A 27,140-nucleotide genomic window follows, 5' to 3' on the forward strand; every position below is an offset into this window, starting at 1 on the left:
CATTGTTAATATAAATACATTTAGTTACAACAGCGCCACCTGCTGGCCAGTTTCAGACCATTCTGACCACCAAGTAGTCAGGAGAAAGAAAGATGCTGCTCTGATGTTCTTCTGCTTAGGAAAGATTTGAGAAGTGTCAAATTTTTCTCCTAACCAGAAGAACATCAGAGCAGCCTCTTTCTTTCTTCTGACAACTTCCTTGACTACTTGGTGGTCAGAATGAAGAAGACTATGCACAGCCACACCACCTCATCTGCCCTACACCATCCACTTGACTTTGACTTTTTTGGAGTGGTGAGTCAGTTGGGGGAGCATGAGTTTTCCATTGGATTGAAGTTTGGAATGTTTACAACACTAACTGTATATTATGACACACATTCCAATATTGGTGAGTTTTAATTGGAGCATTGCAGCCATTCTGCATTGTGTGGGGCCTCGTGCTGTCTAAATTCAACCCTTGGTGGAAAAAGCTAAATGGAATTAAGCTTCATTTTACTTCCTTTTCCTAAGCGTTCATAAAATCTTTGGACAGGTCTAATTGTTGGGACGTCATTTGTACAGTCTGAGATGTGGACAATGTAAATATTCACAAACCGACAGTTTCATTGAAAAATGAATAAACGCACCAGAGATCTTTTTTGTTATATTTTTTTCTATCAATTAATGTAAACAAAGCCAGATGTGTTTCCCAAAAGTGCAAACCAAGTCATTCAACGTGATTCTATTCCTGTGACTTTATTCCCTTCTATTTCGAGTCCTTATATTTTTAGCATTGAGCAGTTGGCTGTAGCTTTAGATGCATTAGAGTTCATCATATAACAGAGGGAATCTGCATTATAATCTAAAATAGGTATCATCAATCTGTAGATTGTCAAAAACTGACAAACTGCAACCTGCTGAGTCCCTTTAATTGATCCTCAGTCTGAACAAGCTTTTAAAAATATGAGCTACGCTGAGGAAGTTCCGTATTATTGAAGGGACAGAAGCATTTGATTATTCTCTCATATGACTCAGAGCCCATTGAATTTATATTACAGGTATAGGACCTGTTATCCAGAATACTTGGGACCTGGGGTTTTCCGGATCTATCCGTAATTTGGATCTTCATACTTTAAGTCTACTAGAAAATCATGTAAACAATAAAAAAAACCAATAGGCTGGTTTTGCTTCCAATAAGGATTAATTATATCTTATTTGGGATCAAGTACAAGCTACTGTTTCTTTATTACAGAGAAAAAAAATATTATTTTTAAAAATGTGGATTATTTGATTATAATGGAGTTTATTGTCGATGGCCTTTCTGTAATTCGGAGCTTTCTGGATAACGGATCCCATACTTGTACTAATATTTGCTTTACATGGTGAAAAAAATATAGCCAAGACATACAAGACAATATCTGCATATCAAGGGCACCCCACCATCCTTCCAAATTTAAAGATAATAATGACCATGTACTGTACATTGCTGATGCTTAAAAGGTGAAAACCTTGGCAATTTCTAGGTACCCCTGAAATACACATTTTTGGTGGTCACTGTTTTTGTGAAAATAGACTCCATTTTATCCATATAATTTAAATTTTAAAAAGTGATTTCCTTTTTCTCTGTAATAATAAAACAGTCGCTTGTACTTGATCCCAACTAAGATATAATTAACCCTTACTGGAAGCAAAACCAGCCTATTGGGTTTATTTAATGTTTACATGATTTTCTAGTAGACTTAAGGTATGAAGATCTAAATCACGGAAAGATCCATTATCCGGAAAACCCCAGGGGGCAAATTTACTAACCTCCGAAAATTCACCAGCGATGGCTTCGCTCACATCGCAACACTACGCTAGGCGTAGATTTCCCAGGACAATGCTAATTCACTAAAATCCAAATTTGCGTCCAGGGCGCCGAACGCTGGCGAAGTTGCGCTAGCGTTACTGTGCAAAGCAAAGTTGAGCTAGCGTTGCCTAATTTGCATACGGTTAAAGTTCAATGGACGTATATGTTGCAGCAAATACATTACATTACACAAGCCCAGGAAACCTTAATAAAATAAAATAAAGTTGTTATATTGCCCTACACATGAGCCTAGTGTATAGTTTATGTTAGGAAAAAATGTTACGCTCTTTTTCAGCCTATCACCCTGAAAGAGGAAAAGACGCCAGCATTTTTTGGGACTTAGAAAAATGTTCAACTATTGTTTTAGGAACAATCTAGGATCTATCTACTCTATTGCACTTCTCCTGGTCTGAGCTGGCGAAGGAAAGTCTGGCGCAAGAGGCAACGTTCAGTAAAATCCGCAACTTAGTGAATTTGCTTAGTTACGTCCATTCGCCAGAGCGCGAATTCGCCAGGTGTTAGGGAGCAAAGTACGGCTAGAGTCTATCTCCTTCGCTAGCGAATTTACGCCGGTGACCATTAGTAAACCGGCAAAGTATTGAAATGACGTCAGGCTGGTGAATTTTCACCCGCGTTAGTCACTAGTAAATTTGCCCCCAGGTTCCAAGCATTCAGGATAACAGGTCCCATACCTGTACTGGTCTAGCTTTCTCTAAAACATGAGAGACTTGCTATGACTCCCCTGCTGGAATTCAACCTTTAATTTACACAACTCTCATTGAAATACACAGCCACAAAGACAAACAAATGCACAGAACAAACTGGAGTAGGGAAGTCAATAGGAAGAGCGTGCAGTATTGAATCAATACATTTCTCTAACAATACATCAACGTATCCCAGACTCGCACTGTATTCACTAGAAGTAGCTTTGAACCTTTCTTTGTGTTACAGAAATACAATTTTATACTTATTTTATCCTGCTTGTTTATTTTAATCAGCATACACTCATGTTACAAAGAATAAAATGATATGAAATCTACAGGGTGTGCGGAGTTATCCAATCAGCAGGTACCATATACCGGTCACTAGTGATGGACGAATTTGTCCAGTAACAAGAATTTTGAAGCCTGTGTCAGTTCTGACACCGGCGTTAAAGCCAATAAGCGTCCGAATAATGTTGACGCGCAACGGTTTTGACACGAGCGACTTTTCCGTCGCACGTCCAAATTTTTTTGACACCAGCGAAGTTTTGCTGCAGTTTCACAAATTTATTCACAGACGGTGAAACGTGGAAATTTGCCGCAAAATGACGCCTGCCAAACTTATTCGCCCGTCCCCATTATGGCATTTATTACATATTATTTCCAGAGATGCTCATTGCTGCCACTATATGCCACAGACTGCATCAGATTCCCCCTTCCTGGTATACTGGCTGGACTCCCCTTTATTACTCTTACAACTACAGTGTGCAAAGTGCAAATTTGAGTTGCAAATTTCTATTTTTTTTTTACCCAAGATGCAACTGTTACTTCAAGAATTCCATGGGTGAAATCCACAAGTGTGGAAATCCACGAAGATGTTTCTGCCACAATAAAGCCCAGTGTGTCGATCCTAACTCCACTGTGTTTGTTTTCACAAAACGGAAATTTACTTTCAAGGCGGGATAAGGCAATTTTGGGTGAAGTGCTAAAAAAACATTCTTTGGTGCAAGTCTAGGGCACCTATTGACCCTGGAAATAACAACATGCAAGTACCGGTAATGAGTTGCTTCGATAGACCTAATATTTGCAGCTATTTTAGCACAAGCACAGATGTGGTCATAAATCATCCTTTATAGAATAGTGATCAGGCAGCAAGTAAAAAGATACAAACGTTTATTAGGACATATTAGGACATGGCCATATCCTAATAAACTTTTATATATTTTTACTTGCTGCCTGATCACTTCTTGGAGGAACTTACACTCTTGGTTTCGTTCCTATGTACATGCACCCTTGGACTGGGGTGAACTGTGAGTACGTCCTCCTCACTCATATTCTATTTTTTGAAATTGCATTGACTTTAGTAGCGCTTATATAGCTGGATATAGATGGATGCACTCTCTCTTTTTGTAGTATGATACTATATTCCCCCTACAACCTCTGTCCTTTCTTCAATAAAACGCTGTTGAATGAACACATATGATAAACATTGGCTGCAAATCATCACTGAGTTGGGAGCCTAATAGCTTGTGTTATGTTTGTAATACATAAACTCTACTGACTACAAAGTCAGCAGCTTATCTGCTTGTGTATGGGGCAAATCTGGCTGTGTACGGCCAGCTTAAGAGCCCACAGCAATGACATTTCTGAATGATATCTGATCAGGGTTTCATTATTTATTGGTCTTGCATGGTGCCCATAATCCTGGTTATCCCCTCCCAAAGCCCTCCTTTTAGTTTCAGTTATCTACTATAATCCCCTAATATAAGGCTATTTTGGGAATTCTTCTTTCAGAGCTGAAGAAACCAGTATTAAAGAGAACCTGTTGCCCTACAATATGTCCACCTTTAGTTTTTTTTGTTTTTTTTTTTAAATTGGCCCCGTTAGTGCTCGGACACTTGCACTGGGGAAGAAGCTCCCATTATGAGCGGCCATGTTGAGCCATGAGTGCATTCGCATAATGAGCTTCTGACGTCACACACATGCGCATAATATGCAAGTTGCAGCATTCACTCATTATGCACATGTGTGTGCCCCAACATGGCCGTTCGAACCAGGAGCTCCACCCAGTGCAGGTGTCCTAGAGCTTATGGGTAATTTTTTTTTAAAAAAAACTACTGTTACCCCCAACCAGAGTGCGGCTCTATTAGCCCACACTTTTGGTAGGAGAAAATATTTTATCAGGAAATTATGGGGGCAGGCATTCAAGCTGGAAAAAAAGGAGAAAAGGCACATGTTACATACCAAATAAGATATATAACTATAGTAGTGTTACTGAAGCAATCACACAGCTTTTACCAGGACAGGTCAACACTACATTAGATTTTAATTACTTTGATACGCTTTCCATTTTTGGTGTAACGGTTCCTTTAAGAGACAACAGTAATATAAAACTATGCCTGTATGTATTTATACCTGTATCAAATATAATAAAAGGGATAAAAGCAAACATGTTATGTGTTTCTTATCTATATCAGCAATTATTGCTTTAAAGCCTGGTAAGATAAGAAACATGAAAGAGATGATTTTGTGCTTTTGTTTCTTCTCTTAGGGTCAGGCCACACAGGGCGTTTTGGGGAGATTTGGTCGCCTGGCGACTAATCGCCTCCCCAAACTTCTTCCCTGACTCTGCGCCAGCTAAAATGAAAAAAACACCGGTGCTAATCACACGCGGCTATTCGTTTTCTGAAGTCACCCAGGAAACTTCGGGCGACTTGGGAAAACGAATCGCCGCGTGTGATTAGCGCCGGCGGTTTTTTTTTTTCATTTTAGCCGGCGCAGAGTCAGGGAAGGCGTTTGTGGAGATTGGTCGCCACAAAAACAAGTCGCATTTGCGATTAGTCGCAAATCTCTCCAAAACGCCCTGTGTGGCCTGACCCTTATGCTCTCCGACTTTCTTGTGTAAACAAACCAGGTGACTGGTTTGTTATATAAGAGAACAAAGGGATTTTGGACAGAATCGTGTTTAGGTATCACATGACCAGAAGAAAGCAGGAAAGATCATGTGTATCAGGAAATATGCAACCCAAATAGTGACTACAATTTGTTGCAAAAACAAAAAATATAGACAATGGTGTCCCTTTAAAGGAACAGTAACATCAAAAAATGAAAGTGTTTTAAAGTAATGAAAATATAATGCAGTGTTGCCCTGCACTGGTAAAACTGGTTCGTTTGCATTAGAAACACTACTATAGTTTATATAAATAAACAATGGGGGCAGCCATTCAAAAGAGAAAAGGCTCAGGTTACACAGCAGATAAGCTCTGCAGAACATAATGGTGTTATCCGTTATCCACTATTTATCATGTGCCATATAGCCTTTTTTCAGTTTCCGCCATTGCTCCACAGCAGCTTGTTTATATGAACTATAGTAGAGTTTCTGAAGCAAACACATCAGTTTTACCAGTGCAGGGCAAGTTTACAGGCATGGCACCTATTATTCAGAATGCTTGGGACCTGGTGCTTTCCGGATAACAGATCTTTCTGTAATTTGAATCTTCCTACCTTGTCTACTAGAAAATCATTTAAAAATGAAATAAACCCAATAGGCTGGTTTTATGACCAATAAGGTTAATTATATATCAGTCTGGATCAATTACAAACTACTATTTTATTATTACAGAAAAAAAGGAAATTTTAAAAAAAATGGATTATTTGGAAAAAATGGAGTCTATGGAAGATGTCCTTTCCAAAATTCAGAGCTTTCTGGATAATGGGTTTCCGAATATCGGATCCCATACCTGTACATGATATTTTCATTACTTTAAGGGTGGAGATATGGGGAGATTAGTCGGCCAGCGACAAATCTTCTCTACTTCGAGCGACTTATCTCCCTGAAACGCCTTCCCACTGACAAGAATACGGATTCGCCGGCGGGATGACATACGTATTGCTTCGTAAATTTGCCTTACGAGAAAACTTCGGGCAACTTCAGAAATCCGAAGCGATTCATATGCCATTCCATCGGCGGTTCATATTCTTGCCGGCGGGAAGGCATTTCGGGGAGATTAGTCGCCTGAAGTAGAGAAGATTTGTCGCTGGTCGACTAATATCCCCATCTGCCACCACCCTAAAACAATTTTTTGGTGTTTTTCTTTAAGCAAAAAAATTGAGAAGCCTCTAAAATGATCTTCATTTCTTTTTCTTGCACTTTTATGGCCCATTTAGAGCCCTCAGATGAACACAGTAATCAGTTTGTTCCTTCCACGGCCTACAGAATCAAAGTTGTTGATTAGCAGTAAATGTTCTCGAGCAGCTTTTCTAAGAATCTTTCATGACGCTGCTCTGCAAGAGTAAAAGTCTAATGCCAGAGAGCTGACACCTATTCACATAAAGCTTGCACCAGCCTTGTTTACTTGGAGCCGGACTGTTCCTTGTGATGGTGCAAAGCTCTGATTACTTCATATCATCATATACTAACTCCAAGGAATGTCTTCACTAGATTTGCTTCTCTCCTACACGTTAATTTCAGCGAGACGGTGGACTGGTGTCATGTTCCTAGTCCAAATTAGCAACAGGGGCGGATTGAGAGCTCATTAGAAAATATGCCTTAGGGTAAGGCCACACTAGGCGTCCCCAAACGCCTTCCCTGACTCTGGCTAAAATGAAAAAACACCGGCGCTAATCACATGCGGCAATTCATTTTCCAAAGTCGCCCGAATGGGGGATTAGTCGCCAGGAGACCAAATCCGCCAAGTGTGGCCTAACCCTTAAAGGGTCTGTTCACCTTCCAAACACGTTGTTGTTTATAGATTGTTCACCAGAAATAACGACTTTTTCCAATTACTTTCTATTTTCTATGTGTGACTGTTTTTCTAATATTATAGTGTAAAGTGTAATTTTTCACCTTCTAAAAACAGCTCTTAACAAGGGGTCGTCGACCCTGTAAACTGTTGATACATTTAGTTGATACATTTCTCATCTTTGTCCCTGCTGAGCAGAATCCCTGAGTTTCATTAAAGGCAGGTGTTTGAATTGATACAATAGTTGCTGATATCCCGCAAATACTGCTGACAAATGTATCAACTAGTTGTATAAACTAAATATTGCAAAATTGTAACAGTTCAGATTCTGCGCCTGAATTACTGAGCTGACAGACTCAAACACCAGAGACACGAACATTCAACTTTAAACTTAGATTTTGAAAAAACAGTAAAAAATAAACAATTGAAAGTAACTGAAAAAAAGGTCTTATTTCTGGAAAACAATTGAACTGAAAAAAAAAAAGTGTTTGGAAGGTGAACGACCCATATAATAATGTTTCCATTATGTGTTATGTCTATAACAGACATAATTACAAAGTAATGGCAGTTGTTCTCATAAATAATCCCGTCTGCCAGTCAGCGTGCAGCTGCTATAAGGACTCTTTAAAACCCTTGTTAAACTCACATTGCTACAAATGTAGATAACAGCAGATGTGCTGGTCAATTGTATTACGTTGGCTACACTGTCTACATCAAATTACATAGTAAACACACTGTTGTACTCTATGGGTACCTGTATGGCCCCAGTGCCAAGAAGAGAAAGAGCAATTTTAAACTGGAGTACCAGGATACCACTGGTTGGGTTATTTTATTATATTAATCTGTGTTAAAGGATAAGCATACCGTTAAAAGACCAGTAAAATCATATAAAAAAAAATTCAAAAATTCGATAGTATACATAGAAAAAAAACCCACCAAGACAAATTAAACTTTAAAATCATCCGCTTCTCTTCAGAAAAGGAGAAGATCCATCGTGCGGCTCTTGATTTCTCCTCCCTGGCTATCTCCTATTATGAATGCAGGGAGAAGAAATTGATCGATGCACGATGGATAGCCCGATCGATTTCTGAAGAGGAGCGCAAGCAGAGTTTCTGTAAGTTATTTCTTAATCAAGACTTTTTGATTTTAAAGTTTAACTTGTCTTGGTGGAGTTTTTTTCTATGTATACTAACAAATTTTTAAAAAAATGTTACTGGTCCTTTAAAATAAGTGAATGTAAAATTGATGAGAGTGCTATTCTAAGCACTTTTGCAATGTACATTCATTATTTTATTTTTTTTCCATTCCAAAATATTAAAGGATACATGTATTGTTAACAGGAATGAATTTTGTTACAACAGCGCCACCTGCTGATCATTTTCCGACCAGTCTGACCACCAAGTAGACAAGGAAGTTGTCAGGAGAAAGAAATAGGCTGCTCTGATGTTCTTCTGGTCAGGGAAAACATTTAGAAACCTTTCAAAAGCTTTAGAAACCTTTCCTAACCAAAAGAACATCAGAGCAGCCTCTTTCTTTCTCCTGACAACTTCCTTGACTACTTGGTGGTCAGAATGGTCGGAAAATGATCAGCAGGTGGCGCTGTTGTAACAAAATGCATTCATGTTAATAATACATGTATTAGTGATTTGCCCAGTTTTACCCGACCCAAACCCGTTCTCCCTCCACCCGCTTGCACCCGACTTCCATTTATAGCCCCGCCCGGAAGCGGCAGTGTAAGGTGGCAGACGGGGAGAGCCGGAAGAACTCAACACGCAAATGGGGGTGCTAGGTCGGCCCGAAAATCACTAACTTGTATCTTTTAATATCTTGGAATGAAAAGAAAATAAATAATGAATGTACATTGCAAAAGTGCTTAGAACAGTTCCCTTGTGAATTTTACATTCACTGATTTACTGGTTTACTTATTCTTTAATGACAGAGCCTGGTGTTCTGACTATTACGTTAGACATCCAGTCACTCCAGTCTTTATACATTACATTTTTGGCTAACTAACTATATTAGAAACATTTTTTATTTTCCACAGTCTATTTATTTACCCAGTTTTTATTTTTATACTAAACAATTCCTTTAATAGGTCTATGCATGGTCTACAAGCAATGTATTGTGTTACTGTAGCTTCTCTGTTTCTGACTGTCATAATGTAAAGACATATTGGCACAAGCATGTTCTGCAAATATTCTAGTAATTGATCTTCTATTCACTTCATGCCTACCATGATCCCGACCATTGTCATTAAGAACTGATTTGAATTCAGAATATTGCTGGTAAGACATTTCCCCACCAGGTTCAGCTTTGGGCCATAAGAAATAAAAGGTAACGCTGCTGCTTTGTATGTTTATGATACAATTATAGCCGACATATTATATTGTGTAATAAAAGGTTAATTGAGTGAATGGATCATCGATATCCAACCTGCCACCTTCAGCTGTTACTGAACTATAAAAAGGCTCCATGTCCAACATCCATAGCTGATATATGTTTGCATCCTCTCCTGCATTAACCACCCACCCCCTTAGGGCAGGGGCACACGACAGATTCGGGGAGATTTAGTCGGCTGGCGACTAATCGCCTCTTGTCCCCGAACTGCCTTCCCTCTGCCTTCCGCCTGCTAAAATGAAATATCGCCTGTGACAATGCACACGCAACGCTTCGATTTCCGAAGTCGCCCGAAGTTTCCTCTTGAGGCAACTTCGGAAATCGAATTGCAGCAGGCATTATAGCAGGCGGAAGGCAGTTCTGGGAGATTGTCTCCCCGCATAAAAGGCAATTAGTCGCCAGGCGACTAAATCTCCACGAATCTGCCCGAGTGCCCCTGCCCTTAAAGGCTCAGGTAAATTATAGTGGATAAATTAAAGGCTAAGTAAAATTATAAGTATAGGTAAATTATAGAAGATAAATTATAGGGTAAGTAAAGTCTAAGGGTAAGGCCAGACAAGGAGATTCTGGGAGGTTTTGTCACCTGGCGACTTATCGCCACGTCTTTCGCGCGACTATCTCCCCGAACTGCCTCAGCGTTTTTCCCCATAGGCTACAGCGCAAAATCGACTGCGCTAATGCACACGCGACGATGCGTTTTCAATAGTCGCCTAAAGTTGCCTCAGGCCCCGAATCTCCTCGTCTGGCCTTACCCTAAGGGTGAAGACACGCAGAACTACAAGTAGCAGCTACTTTTTGTGGCTACAAAATACCCTACTGAAAATTGCTTCTGCTAAAACTCACATAGTGTCTTAGTTAAGCCAATTATCACTATTGTCTATTTTGTAGCCATGACTAGTTGCTGCTACTAGTAGCTCTGTGTGTCTTTGCCCTTAGGATAAAGACTCACAAAGATACTAATAGCTAGGGATGTCGCGGACTGTTCTGCGGCGAACTTGTTCGCGCGAACATCGGCTGTTCGCATCCGCCGCAAGTTCGCGAACGTCGCGCGACGTTCGCCAATAGGCGTTCGCGTCAAAATCGTTCGACCATTCGACCATTCGGTCGCTAAAATCGAACGATTTTCGTTCGATTCGAACGAAAATCGTTCGATCGAACGATTAAAATCCTTCGATCGTTCGAATCGAACGATTTTCGGATGTTCGAAGTTCGCGAACTGTTCGCGAACTGTTCGCATTTTTTGCCGGTGTTCGCGAACACATTATCGGCGGTTCGCTACATCCCTACTAATAGCAGCTAGTCATGGCTACAAAATAGACAATAGTGATAATTGGCTTTACAAAGACACTGTGTGTTTTAGCAGAGGCAATTTTCAGTATTGTCTATGGCAGGGTATTTTGTAGCCACAAAAAGTAGCTGCTACTAGAAGCTCCAGAGGCACTGTGTTATGTAAAAATATGTGAACTTTGAAATAAATTCAAAGTTGACATTATACATGGAGAACTGTATTTACCATTGTTTATAATAGACTGAAAATGTCATAATGCACATAAAATGCTCGTTGTGACACAGTGCAAATGATCAGGTGAAAAAAGATGAGTATAAGGACATATTTTCCTTAATCCCAGTTGGATTCTCAAAAATGCTTACAAACAGGACAAACTGGTTTATTGAGGTTTGGGTACATTGGGTACATTATTTAGTGCAAAGGCATAGTGTGAATGTATCTCACACATATATTGCGCAGATAACTCAGTCACTATCATGAGATACTGTATGGTGGAGGCACAGATATGGGACCTATTATCCAGAATTCTCGGGACGTGGGGTTTTTCCGGATACTACAGGTATTCAGTCTCATGGTACCAGATACTCAGTGGGGTCTCATAAAGATATGTAGCCTAACCCAAGTCCCTACACACTGAAATCTCTAATGCAGGGATCCCCAAAAGTTGTTACCTGTGAGCCAAATTCAAATGTAAACAGAGTTTGATCAAATCTACTCACCCTGGTGGTCCAGTGGTGTGGATGGGACGCCCGCCGCACCATCAGCAGGGACGCCCACCACGCCAGTCTGTTTCTGCCACCATGTTGGATCCTTAGGGCGCGCGCGCCCGCCTCTCGTTGTACTTATTGACGCGGACACGCAAGCGACTGACGCAAACGCACAATGGCGTGAAATCTGCCGCTATAAAAAGCCCAGTTGGGCTGCTAGACCTTGCCCGTGATAGGATCTTGTGCTTTGTTATTCTGACCCCTGCCTGGCTATACGATTATCCTGACTTCTATATCTGACCCTTGCCTGAATATCGATTATCCTTCTGCCGAACCCTCTTGTCTGATTGATTACCCCGTTTTGACCTTTTGCCTGCCTGACTACGATTGACGTCTGCCTGCCTCGACCCTGCCTGCTCTGACTACGATTCTGGTTTCCTGTTTTGTACCGTGACCCTCGGCTTAAAGACTCTCGCTAACAGTCGTGCCCCTCTGCCTATCCAGAACCTCTAGCCTTGCATCTCTCGTTAAGTCCTGGTGAGAGTGCAGGAGATTAGTTGCCCAGAGAAGCAGCGATTTATTTCTAGCGATTAATCTCCTGGTGTGTCACTGCCCTTAGTGAGCAACATGTTACTCAGGAGACACTGGTTGGGGTCCACTGCTTAATGGGCGGGTGATGGGTGGGTGATGGTAAGGTAACTATGCCTACACTAAGGGGCAGATTTATTAAGGGTCGAATTGAAAATTCAATTTGGAATTTTCTATTTTTTTTCTAGTCAAAACTGTCAAATTCGACTATGGAATTATCCAAACTCTGTTCGATTTTTTTAAAAAAAATTAGATTTTTGAGATTTATCATAAAATGGCCCTTAAAGAATTCAAATTCGACCATTCACCACCTAAAACCTGCCAAATTCATGTATAAGTCAATCGGAGAGGTCCATTGACCAAATTGGAGATGTCTGTAGCTTTCCTGACATTCAAATCTAATTCGAGTTTTCGGGTCGGTAAAATTTGTCTGAGTTTTAGATTTTTTTGATAAATAACCCCCAATCGAATTTAGAAGAAAATCTAATTTAATAGAGTTGACCAGCTAATGATAAAAAGCCAATATTTGTAGACAAAAAATAGAAAAATTTCCAGTGCACAAAAAATTACATGGCATGTGAGCTTACATATTTTGGCCAAAGTGTGGTACTAACACCTATTTTTTTTTTGTAATAATTATTTTTAAAGGCAAACCGTGCGCTGGCAATTTTTCTCTTTCACAGTTCCAATGATGTCTCAGACAGGAAATATGTTTTCGCCCCAAATCTCTCACTAACTGACCTACAAGCAGGTGTATATAGCAGAGTAAGCAGGCAATTTCCCCAAATTGTACCTTATCTGGACTTTAGACTGAACCCCCTTGCTATTACTCCAAGTCTCCATAGGGGGCAACCCCACAATTTGGGAGTAGTACTACTCTCACCATCTTACCCTAAATATACCTGCTGTCCCCAACTCTTACTGCTGCTTTCTGGCACACACTATGGGGCAGATTTATCAAGGGTCAAATTTCAAAGTTAAAAATACTTTGAAATTCGACCGTTGAATACTTCTAATTCCAACTTTTTTTCATCGAATTTGGGTATCCTTCGCTCGAAGTAAAATCGTTCGATTGAACGATGAAATCCTTCGAATCGAACGTTTCGAACAATTTTATCGTACGATCGAACGATTTTACTTTGACTTCAAAAAACTTAGAAAAATGCTGTACAAGGTCCCCATAGGTTAACATAGCCTAAAGTCGAAAGTTTTTTTAAAGAGACAGTACTTCGATTATGGAATGATCGAAAATTCGAATGATTTTACTTCGAATCAAAGTCGAAGTCGTAGTATCCTATTCGATGGTCGAAGTATCCAAAAGATGACTTTGAATTTCCAATTTTTTTACTTTGAAAATTCCCTCTAATTCACTTCAACCACTTCAATAAATCTGCCCCTATGTGCAGGGCTCATGGCATTCACCCGCATTTGAATATAACTGAAGATAAGTCGGACCCAAGCGTCAAAAACTGTTGGTGTATGGGCCCAGGCATAAACCAACAAGGACAGTGAGTTTCAAATACACAAATGGGTTTTACACAAAGCACTGGCTGGAGGACCATAACAATGGAATAACAATAGCAATTGCACTACAGGAGAAGCCTGCCCTACCTATTCATTAGAAGCAGTATCTCTATGGGGTTGAAGGCCTCTAAGAAAATTAGCTGCTCTTTAGCATCAGGACTGGCTGGATTTCAGCTCCTTGACTATGAGATCCATTTATCAGGATTTTTCCTTTCAAAATGATGGCATGCGAATTTCACAAGACCCATTAAAATATAGATTTATACGACTCTCAATGGAAAATGCTAGCAGAATATATCCAGAGAGGTTACTGTCTAGCTTGGTATGACTTTGATAAATGCTCCCCAATAACATTTTCCAGTCCTAACCAGAAGGTTATTTGTACTGTAGCGCTGGTGAATGATTCTTATTTAAATGCTGCTAGGAGAGCCAGGGGAGTATGACTAAAGACCAAGAGAAAAAAAAACAAGCAATGCTAAAGATAGCCCGTATCCATGCATAAAAAGAACGAGAAAATGAGTTTTCATGAAATACCTAAAAATCTACATTCTGTCCATTAAAGGGCATGTAAAGTCTAAAATAGAATAAGACTAGAAATGCTGTATTTTGTATACTAAATATAAACATGAACTTACTGCACCACAAACCTAATCAAACAAATAATTTATGCTTTCAAAGTTGGCTACAGGGGGTCACCATCTTGTAACTTTGTTAAACATCTTTGCAAGACTAAGACTGTGCACATGCTCAGTGTGGTCTGGGCTGCTTAGGGATCGTCATAAACAAAGCTGCTTGAGTTCTGCATGGCTGGGAAGTAAGGCGGGGGCTCCCCCTGCTGTTCATAAGTATGATTGTTTCCCTGCTCAGCAGTTAGGGACCGTCTGACAATTCCTATCCACAGCAGTAAATGAAGGGAGAATTTCACTGCATACAGTCAGGTTTCTTATAAGAACGGTACATGTTTTTTAATTAAAGTATATTGGAGATAGGTTTCTTTTTCATTAAAGAAAGGTAAAAATGGGATTTTATTTTTTTGCCTTTACATGCCCTTTAAAACAAAACACATTTATTCCTTGCTGAGGCTCCTGGTGCATTAATTGCAAAGGACTATGGGTAAGCATCAGTCAAGTGCCGTAAGAACTGAGTTTGAGGCTTCTGAATAATACACTTCAATGTTTCCATTTCATTCGGCTCCAGGGACCTATTTTTTAAAGTAATGGTGAAGGCATTTCATCTGATGATAGTCTCCTTCGCTGGCTGTTTGCTTTCTGTGTAAACTGTGATTCATTATTAAACCCGAAGCTGCCAGAACAGCATATCAGTCCCTTGCAGTGATTAAAGGAGAAGTATCCCCTACAAGGACAAGGAATAGGACTACATACTTTTTGCCTTTGGTTTCAATCATTAAAAATATGTTTTCTTCTGTTTTTTATACTAAACAGAGAAATTGAAGCTACTCCCTCTTTGATTCTTTGTGGTTGATAAGATTTCCAGTGAACATACCTCCCAACTGTCCCGTTTTTGGCAGGACAGTCCCTATTTTGACAGCTCAGCCTGCAGTCCTGGATTGTTAAGGCAAGGCCAGACGTGGCGTTATTACATTGCGTTTTTAAAAAAGTTCCGTCGGGCGTAAATAAGCCACTGAAACCACACACGACCGTCACAACATGCGTTTTTCATCCGTTTTTCAGCATGTAGGTTTCTTTTCCCAACATGCACTTCTCATTGTTCTCATTCCCCATAACTCCTCTGGAGGAAGACATCTCGGAAGAATTTAAGCCAAGTAGAAAAACTATTCACATGCAAAATGGAGCCAAAATGATCTTCAATATGCAACGTTATTACGTCACCGGCCTAATAAGCCGTAAAAACGTATATGCGTCATTTATCTTGCGAAAATGTGGACGCCATATTTAAAATACGCTGCATATTTACGTAAGGTGTGGTTTCAAACGTGCAGATCCCATAGAATCTATTGATTTGTAGTTTTTTGACGTATTGGTGTTTCCGCGGATTTTGGCTTGCAAGCGCCCTGTAAGAATTGCGTTGCGTTTTACATTGGTTTCAGTGGTAGCGCAGTTTATGCGTATTTACACAAAAAACAACGCAAAAACGCCACGTCTGGCCTTGCCCTTTCTGAAATGTCCAGACTTTCTCTTTGATCTCCTGCACTGACCAGCCAGAAAAAGATACAGGGTTTCTAAGGCTGGAGCTACACAATGCGTCTTCTTGAGAACCAATGGAAACAGATGTGACGAAAATAAGGTAAGTAATTGAAATGTCTGAACTTGTTGATGCGTGCATCCAACATGACTGTTTGATGCGAATGCTACACGTTGCTTCTTCATCTGACAGTCGTCTCGGCAAGTTTAGGTGGCAATTATTAGGACTGTTTCCATGGTTGAGGTGCAATAAATCTTACAATCGAAAAGGGGATTAACATTTGAATGTGTGAATTTTTAAACTAGAACATTCAAATTCGAATTGACTATTCAACCCTTGATAAATCTGCCCCATAGTGTCTTGTCAGAATCTAAACGGCATTGCAGGAATAACAGATGCCAACAGCGCCTTCCCCAAAATCCAAGGAATTTCAGATACCAGAACCAAAATTGCTGGGAATAACAAGTGCCAACATCTCCCTTTATAAAATCCTGGGAGTAACAGATAACAGTAGCCTTCAATTGAAATAACCGATTCTATTAGCTCCTGGATAATAGGTATGCAACATACTCTTAGCTATCAAAGAAGTCACTTCAAAATTCACAAACCCGCTGTCAAAATTAGCATAACACTTGCTATTGCTATGGGATTGCTCAAACACTTTTACAAGCCTGTGTTCAACCTGCCTGACCTACCCTCAAAACTAAGGGGGTTATTTCTTATAATCTGAATGCCAAAAACTCAAAAATCTAGTTTTTTTCACTATAAAATCCGAATTTTTAGTGAAAAAAAAATGAGAATCCAAAAAGCCGACATCTCAGACCTGCCGAGGTTGTATATAAGTCAATGGGAGAAGTCCCGAAGATATCCTGATCTGCGCTGTGTTTCATGCAATAATCCGAAGTTTTCGTGGTTTTCGTGCAAAAATCCGAAAAAATCTGATTTTTCGAGAGAAAATTCGAAAAATTCGCACAATTCGATTTTTTTGTATGATTTTCACGTTTTTTTCGAGTTTTTCCCACATAGGAAATTTTAAGGAAAATGTATTTATAAATAAGAGAAAATAACCCGTGTGGATTTGGTCAGGGTATATTTTAGAAAATAATGAGATAAATTCGGATTTTGATAAATAATCCCCTAAATGTTTCCAAGCCCCAGTTGTTCCCCCTTATCCATACCCAGTACCTGACCACTGTACCTGCTCTGCTGGGTCCAGGGAGAATACAAGCGGTTGCACGTGAGTGTTTATTAATTCAGTACGGAAAACTTTCATATCCTGTGCATTAATGGAAGTCTAGCAGGATTATGGGCATGCAACTCGCCTTCCTGTCCCCACAGATCATTCTGCAGGGCGAATGCAATAGGACCGACTGATTCCCAACAGCTATCCCTTGCCTTTTTTCATTAGGTCTTCTCACAGCCTGACCACAAACCAACTGCAGGTGGTGGTATCAACACTAACCAGCAGGGGATGGCTGATCAATTACCAGATGGCAGCAGCCCTGACAGATGTTATATACAATATAAGGATATTAATAGCTAAAACCTCTATTAAAAATTAAAAAAAAATGATAAATATCTCTCTCTCTCTCTCTCTCTCTCTCTCTCTCTCAGCTGCATTGCCATTGACATAAACTAAAGTGGACAAACTACCTTTAATATTGTTGCCTTTTCATTACATACCTGCAGGTGCCAATTCAGCTGTCCGATACGAATAACACAATGTCCAAATCACAAAGGAGCATAATATGTGTTTCCCCTTCATAAAATCTCCCTAACATCCATCCACTGCTTTTATATAGTTTACATGACAGCTGCTGCCTCAGTACGTACAGACATCAAAAAGCAGTGTGTACTGGAATGCACCCTAGGCTTATACTCGAGTCAATAAGGTTTCCCAGTTTTTGTAGGTAAAATTAGGTACCACGGCTTATACTTGAGTATATACGGTAATATATACTGCTATATTTATACTGACGTGTCTACCAGAGGTCCCCGCTAGAATCCTATAAATAACACAATTTTCATAAATTGACCGTCCATGGCCTAGTTCACTGCCTAGCCTAAATGCACAGCTAAAGCTACGGTACTTCTGCAATTATATGCCATGAGATGAAAATGTCCTCAAATTGGATAAACTGGCCTTCATTCACTAACACTGGTGCAACATTCCACCAGTTCAGCAACCATGTAACAGTAACCATACAGTACATGTGGTTCTATATATACACACACACACCTATACTAAACTAACATTAGAACATGATACATTTCAAACAAAATAGTAAATAAGGATGGGACAAGAAGCTCTGTGAAAAAGCAACCTTAAAGGGGAACTATAGCGAAAATATAAGCTTCAGCATAATCAATATAATCAATTCAAAATGATGTGCCATTTCTGAAATAATCAAGTTTATCTTCACTATTCCTCTCTCTCAGCATCTGTTTCTCTTCATTCTGTCTTCATGCACCAGTTGGGTGTCAGATATTCATTGACAAATCCAATATATCTTATAGGGGGGATCCTTTTGCCTAGAAGATGCATCAGAGCTCACTCTATTAAAATCACCAGACATCGTGTCTCTCTACATGCAGAATTTGTGCAAAAGACAGTTATTTTGTTTGTACTGGAATCAGTTATTTGAGTGAGCTCTAATATATCTGCTAGGAAATGAAGCCCCCCTATAAGATATATTGGATCTAACTGTTAATGAATATCTGACACCCAACTGCTGCATGAAGAGAGAATGAAGAGAAACAGATGCTGAGAGAGGGATAGTGAAGATAAACTTGATTATTTCAGAATTGACGCATAATATTTTTTTTTGTTTAAATCATTTTTATTGATTTCAACAAACATACAAAAATAAAAAACAAACCAAAAGAAAAATACACATCAAGCAATCGTGGGTAATATCAATAAGCTTCAGAATGCCTCCCAACAGTCTGACAAGTACAGAAATCACAATATCACATAGTCAGGCAGTGAAAAAGTGGCAAATAATGACAGATTACAGTGTAGCTGGTTCAGGGGTTACAATTCTTATACATTGGAGAGTCCAACCAGGGGTGCCATACAAGCTCAAATTTGCCCGGGCTGTCCCTCTGCAGATACACCAGTCGAGCCAATGTAAGATGTTCCTTACAATTAATATTTAATTAATTGTGTTTAAAAAGTTTCTTATTTCAGTATGAGGAAGCTTATATTAAATTTTCATTTTTGCAATAGTTCCCCTTTACTATAATCTGAAAACAATAAAATGAATGATTGGAGAATGATTTGATTACCAGTGTCTATAAAATGCGAATTTTTCCCTAAAGACTTGTTCATCTTTGTCCTAAGGGTAAAGCTTAAGTCAGTTTCACTCTTGTACCTATTGAAAGTGGAATGAATTGGTTTCAGCCATGTAATTGAGAGGAACCGAGATAATGGAGGGTGATAATGAAAAACCCATGTTATCTTTTAATAGCAATTCATTATTGTCTAAAGAAAGAAGGAAACACCAAATACAAAAGAATGTTCTTAATGTGTGTAGGAACAAATCCATTTCTTCACAACTTGAGCATTTTGCATTGAAATTAACACTTGACCACCATAAATACAAACCCAAAATATTTTTGGGAAGTCTTACGCCATTTACCCTCCTAGGCATGTCCCTTATTCAATGACAAGGCTGCCCAATTTCCATTCAGCCTACCACTTATGATTTCCATATTTGGAACTATACTATGAAGGTGAGTCATAGAGAGACATTTCTACAACGGAGACCTTCTCCCTCAGGCTTATTTTTCTTCTAGTATCCAATAATGATGTAGGTTGAGAGGATCTGCATTTGCGCTCCAGCAAGAAGCACAAAATGAGATCTCTGGGCAGCTTTTATTATTGCCCCCTTAAAGAGATACTGTCATGGGGAAAAATTTTTTTTTCAAAATGAATCAGTCAATAGTGCGGCTCCAGTAGAATTCTGCACTGAAATCCATTTCTCAAAAGAGCAAACAGATTTTTTAATATTCAATTTTGAAATCTGACATGGTGCTAGACATTTTGTCAATTTCCTAGCTGCCCCAAGTCATGTGACTTGTGCTCTGATAAACTTCAATCACTCTTTACTGCTGTACTGCAAGTTGGAGTGATATCCCCCCCTCCCTTCCCCCCCCCCCAGCAGCCAAACAAAAGAACAATGGGAAGGTAACCAGATAGCAGCTCCCTAACACAAGATAACAGTTGCCTGGTAGATCTAAGAACAACACTCAATAGTAAAAACCCATGTCTCACTGAGACACATTCAGTTACATTGAGAAGGAGAAACAGCAGCCTGCCAGAAAGCATTTCTCTCCTAAAGTGCAGCCACAAGTTACATGACCAGGGTCAGTTGGGAAATTGACAAAATGTCTAGCCCCATGTCAGATTTCAAAATTGAATATAAAAAAAATCTGTTTGCTCTTTTGAGAAATGGATTTCAGTGCAGAATTCTGCTGGAGCAGCACTATTAACTGATTCATTTTGGAAAAAAATTTTTTTTCCCATTACAGTATCCCTTTAATATATCTACGCTCACCCGCTTGATAATGAAAATTTCTTGGAGCAGCTGTGGTGGCCCATCCAAGAGATCTTTGCCCTGGATCCATTTGTACCTTAATTCAGCTCTAAACCCCCTGTCTAAAGTTTATGAAAGAAACGCATTAACAACCACAAAATGATATTAATATTGAACTCTTACCTCCAGTTGGCTGGAGTCTACAGATAACTCCAGGAGACAGCATAGGGTGAAACTTTCTGCTCCAGAAGACCAGAAGCTACACAAATAAGGAAAATTCTGTTAGACGGGCTTATCTGTAACTCAGCTGGAAATTCCCTAAATCATACAATACATATCCAGTCCAAGAATATTGAATTCTTTACATGACTGGTAGCTGGCACTCAGGAAATATAAGTAGGAGGGGGAAGAGACAGAGTATTCTTTTTCAGCAATTACACAAAGTTCTGTTTTAGATTGTACCAATATGTTCATAAAACACAAGTCAGCGTTACCCTGTATTTTACTGTTCCCTGGATGTAGTGTATAACATTTGTAGTTGAATATCTGTCAGTCTAATCTTATTGATGCAATAAAAAACTGTCAATCACAAGAGGGGGGTGTAAACAGCATTAGCCCATCACAAGCAATGTATCAAACTCTATATAACACATGAGTAAAGTTCCCCTACTCTATCCCAGCAGCACCTGTAATAAATTGCAAACAGAACTGTAGCATTTGCCACGCATTCTGGACTTAAAGGAGAAGGAAAGATTAAAACTAAGTAAGCCTTATCAGAAAGGTCCATCTAAATATACCAGTAAACCCCCAAAGTAATGTTGCTCTGAGTCCCCTGTCAAAAGAAACACCACATTTCTTTCCTTCTATTGTGTACACATGGGCTTCTGTATCAGACTTCCTGCCTTCAGCTTAAACCTCATTGCCCTGGGCAAGAGCATGCTCAGTTTGCTCCTCTACCCCCACCCCTCCCTGCTCTACTGTAATCTGAGCCCAGAGCAGGGAGAGACTCAGGCAGGAAGTGATGTCACACCACGTTAATACTGCAGCTTCTATTCTAAACAAACAGAGAGTTTCTAGACCTTTTTACTCCGGTATGGTAAAACATTCTACAGAATAAATATAGCATTCTAGCTTGCACTATTGCAGCTAATCTATTGGTAATAAAATGCCTCCGTAGCTTTCCTTCTCCTTTTTGGGGGGCACAGAGGGAATTCTGGAATTCAAAAACTGCTTAAAAGTTAAGGATATACATAGCAAAGACAGTTTTATCCATCATCCATTTTTCTCCACACTGGAAACATTAACACATACATCTGAGAATTAAGTCTTTGTGGTGCCATTCCATTAGGATGGTCTTCCTCAGACTTTGTAACCTGTAGCAATTCTCTTGCAATTATATTAGAGGTCTCTGGGTCTTCTTTATTTTGGTGGGTCAGACCCATAAAAGACTAGTCAACAGCCAGAGGCAAACGAAGAATACTGAAGTGCTATGTGCCTGTTAAAACAAGTGTTTTTTATTTATACAGAGTAGCATTAATTAAAGGAGACCTGTCATCTTAAGAAATAATTCTAAATCCTATTTTATGAGGTTAGTCAAGCAAAAGAATCTTCACTTGCACTTTAAAAATTATTAAAATCTTGGTTTTTTTTCTTCTTGGAATTCACAATCAGAAAACGTAGGCAGCAGCCATTTTGTTAACACTGTTATTAAGGCGAGCTTTGCATCATGCCAAAAAATTGTTTATGTGCCAGAATGGGACACCTGATGCCCGTGCCCATGCACTGGCTACACAATTAGATGGCGAGGAGGGAGGGAGAATGTGGGGAGTACATTTAGGAAGTGCAGAATGGAAAGTAATTTCCTGAGGCATAGAGGCGGGGCAGACAATATATGATGGACAGCTGAGACTTTTAAACAAGTTTCTAACAGGTTTGGATGTTTTAATAAGAAAAATAATTTGGACTTCATGTTTAATTTAAAAAGGACTTTTGTTATACAGATTTTTATGTCTGGGTGATAGGTCCCCTTTAAAGGAGAACTAAATCTTAACTAAAGAAGTAGGTAGAAATGTTGTACATTATGTTTTGTGCTTCTGTACCAGCCCAAGGCAACCACAGCCCTTTAGCAGTAAAGATCTATGTCTCCAAAGATGCCCCAGTAGCTCCCCATCTTCTTTTCTGCTGATTCACTGCACATGCTCTGTGCTGCTGTCACTTACTGAGCTTAGGGCCCCACTCACAATATACAGTACACATAGAATAGAAATGTCACAATATAAGGCTGATTAGTAATTAATACAGATAATTACTACATGGCAGCACAGAAACCAGTGCAATTAGCATCAGAATTTAATAATCAGCAAACCTGTAGCATCAGCTTATATTACAGGGGAAGCTCATTTTCTGCTGGATAATTAGTGACGAGCCCTAAGCTTAGCTTCTCAACAGCCAATCAGAGCCCACTGAGCATGTGAGTGTCACAGACACTTTCCAAGATGGTGACCCCCTGTGACAAGTTTGAAGTCCTGGATCATTGCTGCTATTGACAAGCTCAAACTTTAGGCTGGTGCAATAAGTTTAGTATATAAAATATGGCATTTTTAGCCACATTCATTTTTAGAGTTTAGTTCTCCTTTAAGGGGGGTGCACTTTATACACTTTTCATACATGGGCGCTGTCAAATGAAGTAAGTAATTATAATAGGTATTTCAAAGTATATTTTTCTTTCCGTTGTGACAAGAGTTCATTGGAATCCGTGACGTACGATATATTTGATTTTCTCCCCTTGTAATTATAAATATTGATTTCCCAGTGTGCTCTTGGAAATGTATGCCAACATCATTCAATATAATGTGATGGATGACTGAATTCCGAAATATCATCTGCAAATTGTAACATGTCAGGTTACTGGGACAGTTGGCAATACGGATTGTTTGCTAACAGGTCCCGACAGCTACTTTACAGATATTTCAAATGCACTCCTTAATTAAACTCTTAAGGTTAAGGATACAAATAGGAATAATGTTGCACCGTTAGCTAATGGTAGAATATGAACACTTCTTGCACTTCTTGCATACACAAAAGCCACTATCACGTGTCCAACATATTATTTCCAAACTGAAAGGATTAATATGGGTTGGCCCTTTCTTTGCTGCTAAAACTGCCATTACTCTTTTAGGAAGCAGAGGCCTAAGTAGTCAGTCCCGGTCCATTCCCCACCGAGGGGAATTAATTAGGGCCTAATGGGGCCCCCTATACCTCCTGGGCCCTCCTGCAGCTGCAGGGTCTGCTTCCTCTATAGTTATGCCACGATAGTTTGAGAAGGCACTTGTGGATTTGCATAAGAAATTGAACACTGATGTTGGGGATCAGGGCATACCACAGTTGATTAGTTGGGTTACGGGTTAGGAGCAGGCCAGTCAAGTCCTTCCAATAGACCTTAAAGGGCAAATCAACCCACAATAAAAATGTCCCTAATAAAATAAAACATAACTCTAAGTAACGATCTGATATGATCTGATATTAAAAATGTCAAGTTCTATTTATAAATGTAATTGCTATTGAAAGCAGCATTTGCTTAACTCCTGGTTGTTACTTTTTCAACAATGTTGAAGTTCCCCCATTGTAATCTTACATAGTATCAGCGGTCTGAGACACCAGGACAGAGAATAGAAAGGGATGGACAAACACTTCTTTTAATAGCAATACATATACATATAGCTTAAAGGAACAGTAACACCAAAAAATAAAAGTGTCTTAAAATAATGCGACTATAATGTACTGTTGTGCTGCACTGGTAAAACTGGTGTGTTGGATTCAGAAACTGAACTAGAGTTTATATAAACAAGTTGCTGTGTAGCAATGGAGCCAGCCATTCTAAGCTGAAAAAGGATAAAAGCTACAGGTTACACAGCAAATAACCGATAAGCTCTGTAGTATACAATGGGATTCTTCAGAACTTATCTGTTATCTACTGTGTATCCTGTGCTTGAATGGCTGCCCCATGGCTACACAGCAGCTTGTTTATATAAACTATAGTAGTACTTATCTGTTATCTACTGTGTATCCTGTGCTTGAATGGCTGCCCCCATGGCTACACAGCAGCTTGTTTATATAAACTATAGTAGTACTTATCTGTTATCTACTGTGTATCCTGTGCTTGAATGGCTGCCCCCATGGCTACACAGCAGCTTGTTTATATAAACTATAGTAGTACTTATCTGTTATCTACTGTGTATCCTGTGCTTGAATGGCTGCCCCCATGGCTACACAGCAGCTTGTTTATATAAACTATAGTTGTACTTATCTGTTATCTACTGTGTATCCTGTGCTTGAATGGCTGCCCCCATGGCTACACAGCAATTTGTTTATATAAACTATAGTAGTATTTCTAAAGTAAACACACCAGTTTTGACAGTGCGCGGCAACAGTAAATTATACTGGCTTTCCTTTAAAACACTTTCATTTCTTGATGTTACTATTCCTTTAACAACCATAGAAAAAAAATGTACTGAATGTATATTTCAAAGTTGCTTAAAATTATGCTTTCTTTTATTAGGCAAAAAGCTATTTTTGGGGTTGACATTTCTTTTATTGTGCGCACATGAATATGATCATGCTGATACAGGAAAGCACCACCCTTAACCTTTTGCAAGAAAGTAGGGGTCCCCAACCCATTTTACCCTTTGAGGAGCAACACAAGTTACCACAGGGTACCCACAGGTTACCCACAAAAAAGCGGGTACCCCCGGGTTACCCACAAAAAAGTGGGTAGCCTGAGGAATGAGGGTAGGATTTTCAGGTGTGGTCATAGATTGGGGTCTCCGGGTTGCTAGTTTGCGGGTTGCGGGTCTCATCTACATTTCCTATCTTTTATGTTTAATTGTCTATATTTTATTCCTTAAAATTTTTTATAAAACTTGTTTCTGACTTGCCCACTTTTGATGATGTCACTTCCAGTTTGCAGCAACATTACTTCCTGTTTGATGGTGGTTGGTGGGTTGTGGGTCAGGTTGCGGATAAGGCAGTAACTGAGTATTATAGCTGTATAATATTTAGTTGGCATATTCATAGCTTAACCTGGAAACCACATGTACATAAATAGCACTAATGGTGGACACACCAATAATATTGTACAAAACATTATTTTGTACGATATTCGGTGCGTCTATGGCAGGATCCCTTTATCGGTTGGCTCGTCGATCAGGCCTGCTGGGAAATTTTGATTGTGCGCACAATCGCCAACTGTTATTGCTGAATCGTTAGATACAGGTAGAAATCTATTGTTTCTACCTGTATATCTGACAATTCAGCTCTAACAGTTGGTATTGAAAACAACAATTGTTCTCACATGAAATATCGTTAAAGGAGAAGGAAAGCCACCGAAGCATTTTATTGCAAATAGATTAGCCACAATAGTGCAAGCTATAACATATTTATTTTGCACAATCCTTTACCATAACTGAGTAAACAGCTCTAGAATCTCTTACTGTTTGTGTGGATAGCAGCTGCCATATTAGCTTGGTGTGACATCACTTCCTGCCTGAGTCTCTCCCTGCTCGCTCATCGCTCAGGGCTCAGGGCTACAGCAGGGAGGGGGAGAATGGGGGAAAGGGAGGGGAAGAGGGAGAACTGAGCATGCTCAAGCCCAAGCCCTGGAGGTTTAAGCTGAAAACAGGAAGTCTGATACAGAAGCCCATGAGTACACAATAGAAGGAAAGAAATGTGATGTTTCTTTTGACAGAGGACTCAGAGCAACATTACTTTGAGGGTTTACTGGTGTATATATATATAGACCTTTCTGATAACGCTTACTTAATTTTAGCCTTTCCTTCGCCTTTAATTGTAAGCCGGCAATAAATTGCTGAGTAAAAGAAAATCTCATTGGAGTGGAATGGCATTAAATGTGCCGGAAACAACATCAGGTAAATAATATTTCTCTGGTTAGTAACATTTCCTAATTTATACTGCTCAGAAAAGTCTTTAAATTGCATAGAGACGCAGCGCATGACAGCAATGTGGAAAACAACGTTGCAATACTATAAAGACAACATCTGTTCCAGTCGCAGAATCTCAACATGGGACCGGCATATGACTTACAATCAATGTTAGATTTCCTACCATATAACCCAGCACTGCAATGTTGCTGACTAATTAGTAGAAATCCAGGTCTTCAAGTCTCAGCCTGCGACTACACCTCATATGAACAATATTTGTGGTAGGAAAGTAGAACTGTCCAAATTTCAGCTGCTTTCAGTCTATAAACCAGCACCCTCCATAATGCAGTGCAAGAACCTTGTGCCAGATTGTAAGTCACAAAGTGCAGCAGTTGAAAGGGTGGTGCACCTTTAAGTTAACTTTTAGTATTTTATAGAATGGCTTAATCTAAGATACTTTTCAATTGGTCTTCATTTTCATACTTTTTGAATTTTTGCCTTCTTCTTCTTCTGACTCTTTCCAACTTTTAAATAGGGGTCATTGACCCCATCTAAAAAAACAAATGCTCTGTAAGGCTAAAAATGTACTGTTATTGCAATGTATGTGGATACCCACAGGCCACTCACATGCTCCAAACAGGGAAACATGTTTTTCCTTGAAGTCTCTCATATAGAGGTGGGTTGTGAGCTACTCCTTATTTATTTCCCTCCAGGTACAGAACATGATT

The 27,140-nt window shown here is 39.4% G+C and overlaps 1 protein-coding gene across 1 annotated transcript in view; it reads right to left on the reverse strand.

Annotated features, from left to right (window-relative positions):
• Positions 1-27,140, reverse strand: part of ghr.S (growth hormone receptor S homeolog) — a 277,152-nt gene that overhangs the window by 150,635 nt on the left and 99,377 nt on the right. The window contains exon 3 of the mRNA XM_018244502.2: positions 20,660-20,735. Within this exon, the coding sequence (XP_018099991.1) occupies positions 20,660-20,702 (43 nt within the window). The 5' untranslated portion in view covers positions 20,703-20,735. The remainder of the gene's footprint in view (positions 1-20,659; positions 20,736-27,140) is intronic.

Source organism: Xenopus laevis, chromosome 1S (genome assembly GCF_017654675.1).
Source record: "Xenopus laevis strain J_2021 chromosome 1S, Xenopus_laevis_v10.1, whole genome shotgun sequence".
Taxonomy (NCBI): Eukaryota; Metazoa; Chordata; class Amphibia; order Anura; family Pipidae; genus Xenopus; species Xenopus laevis.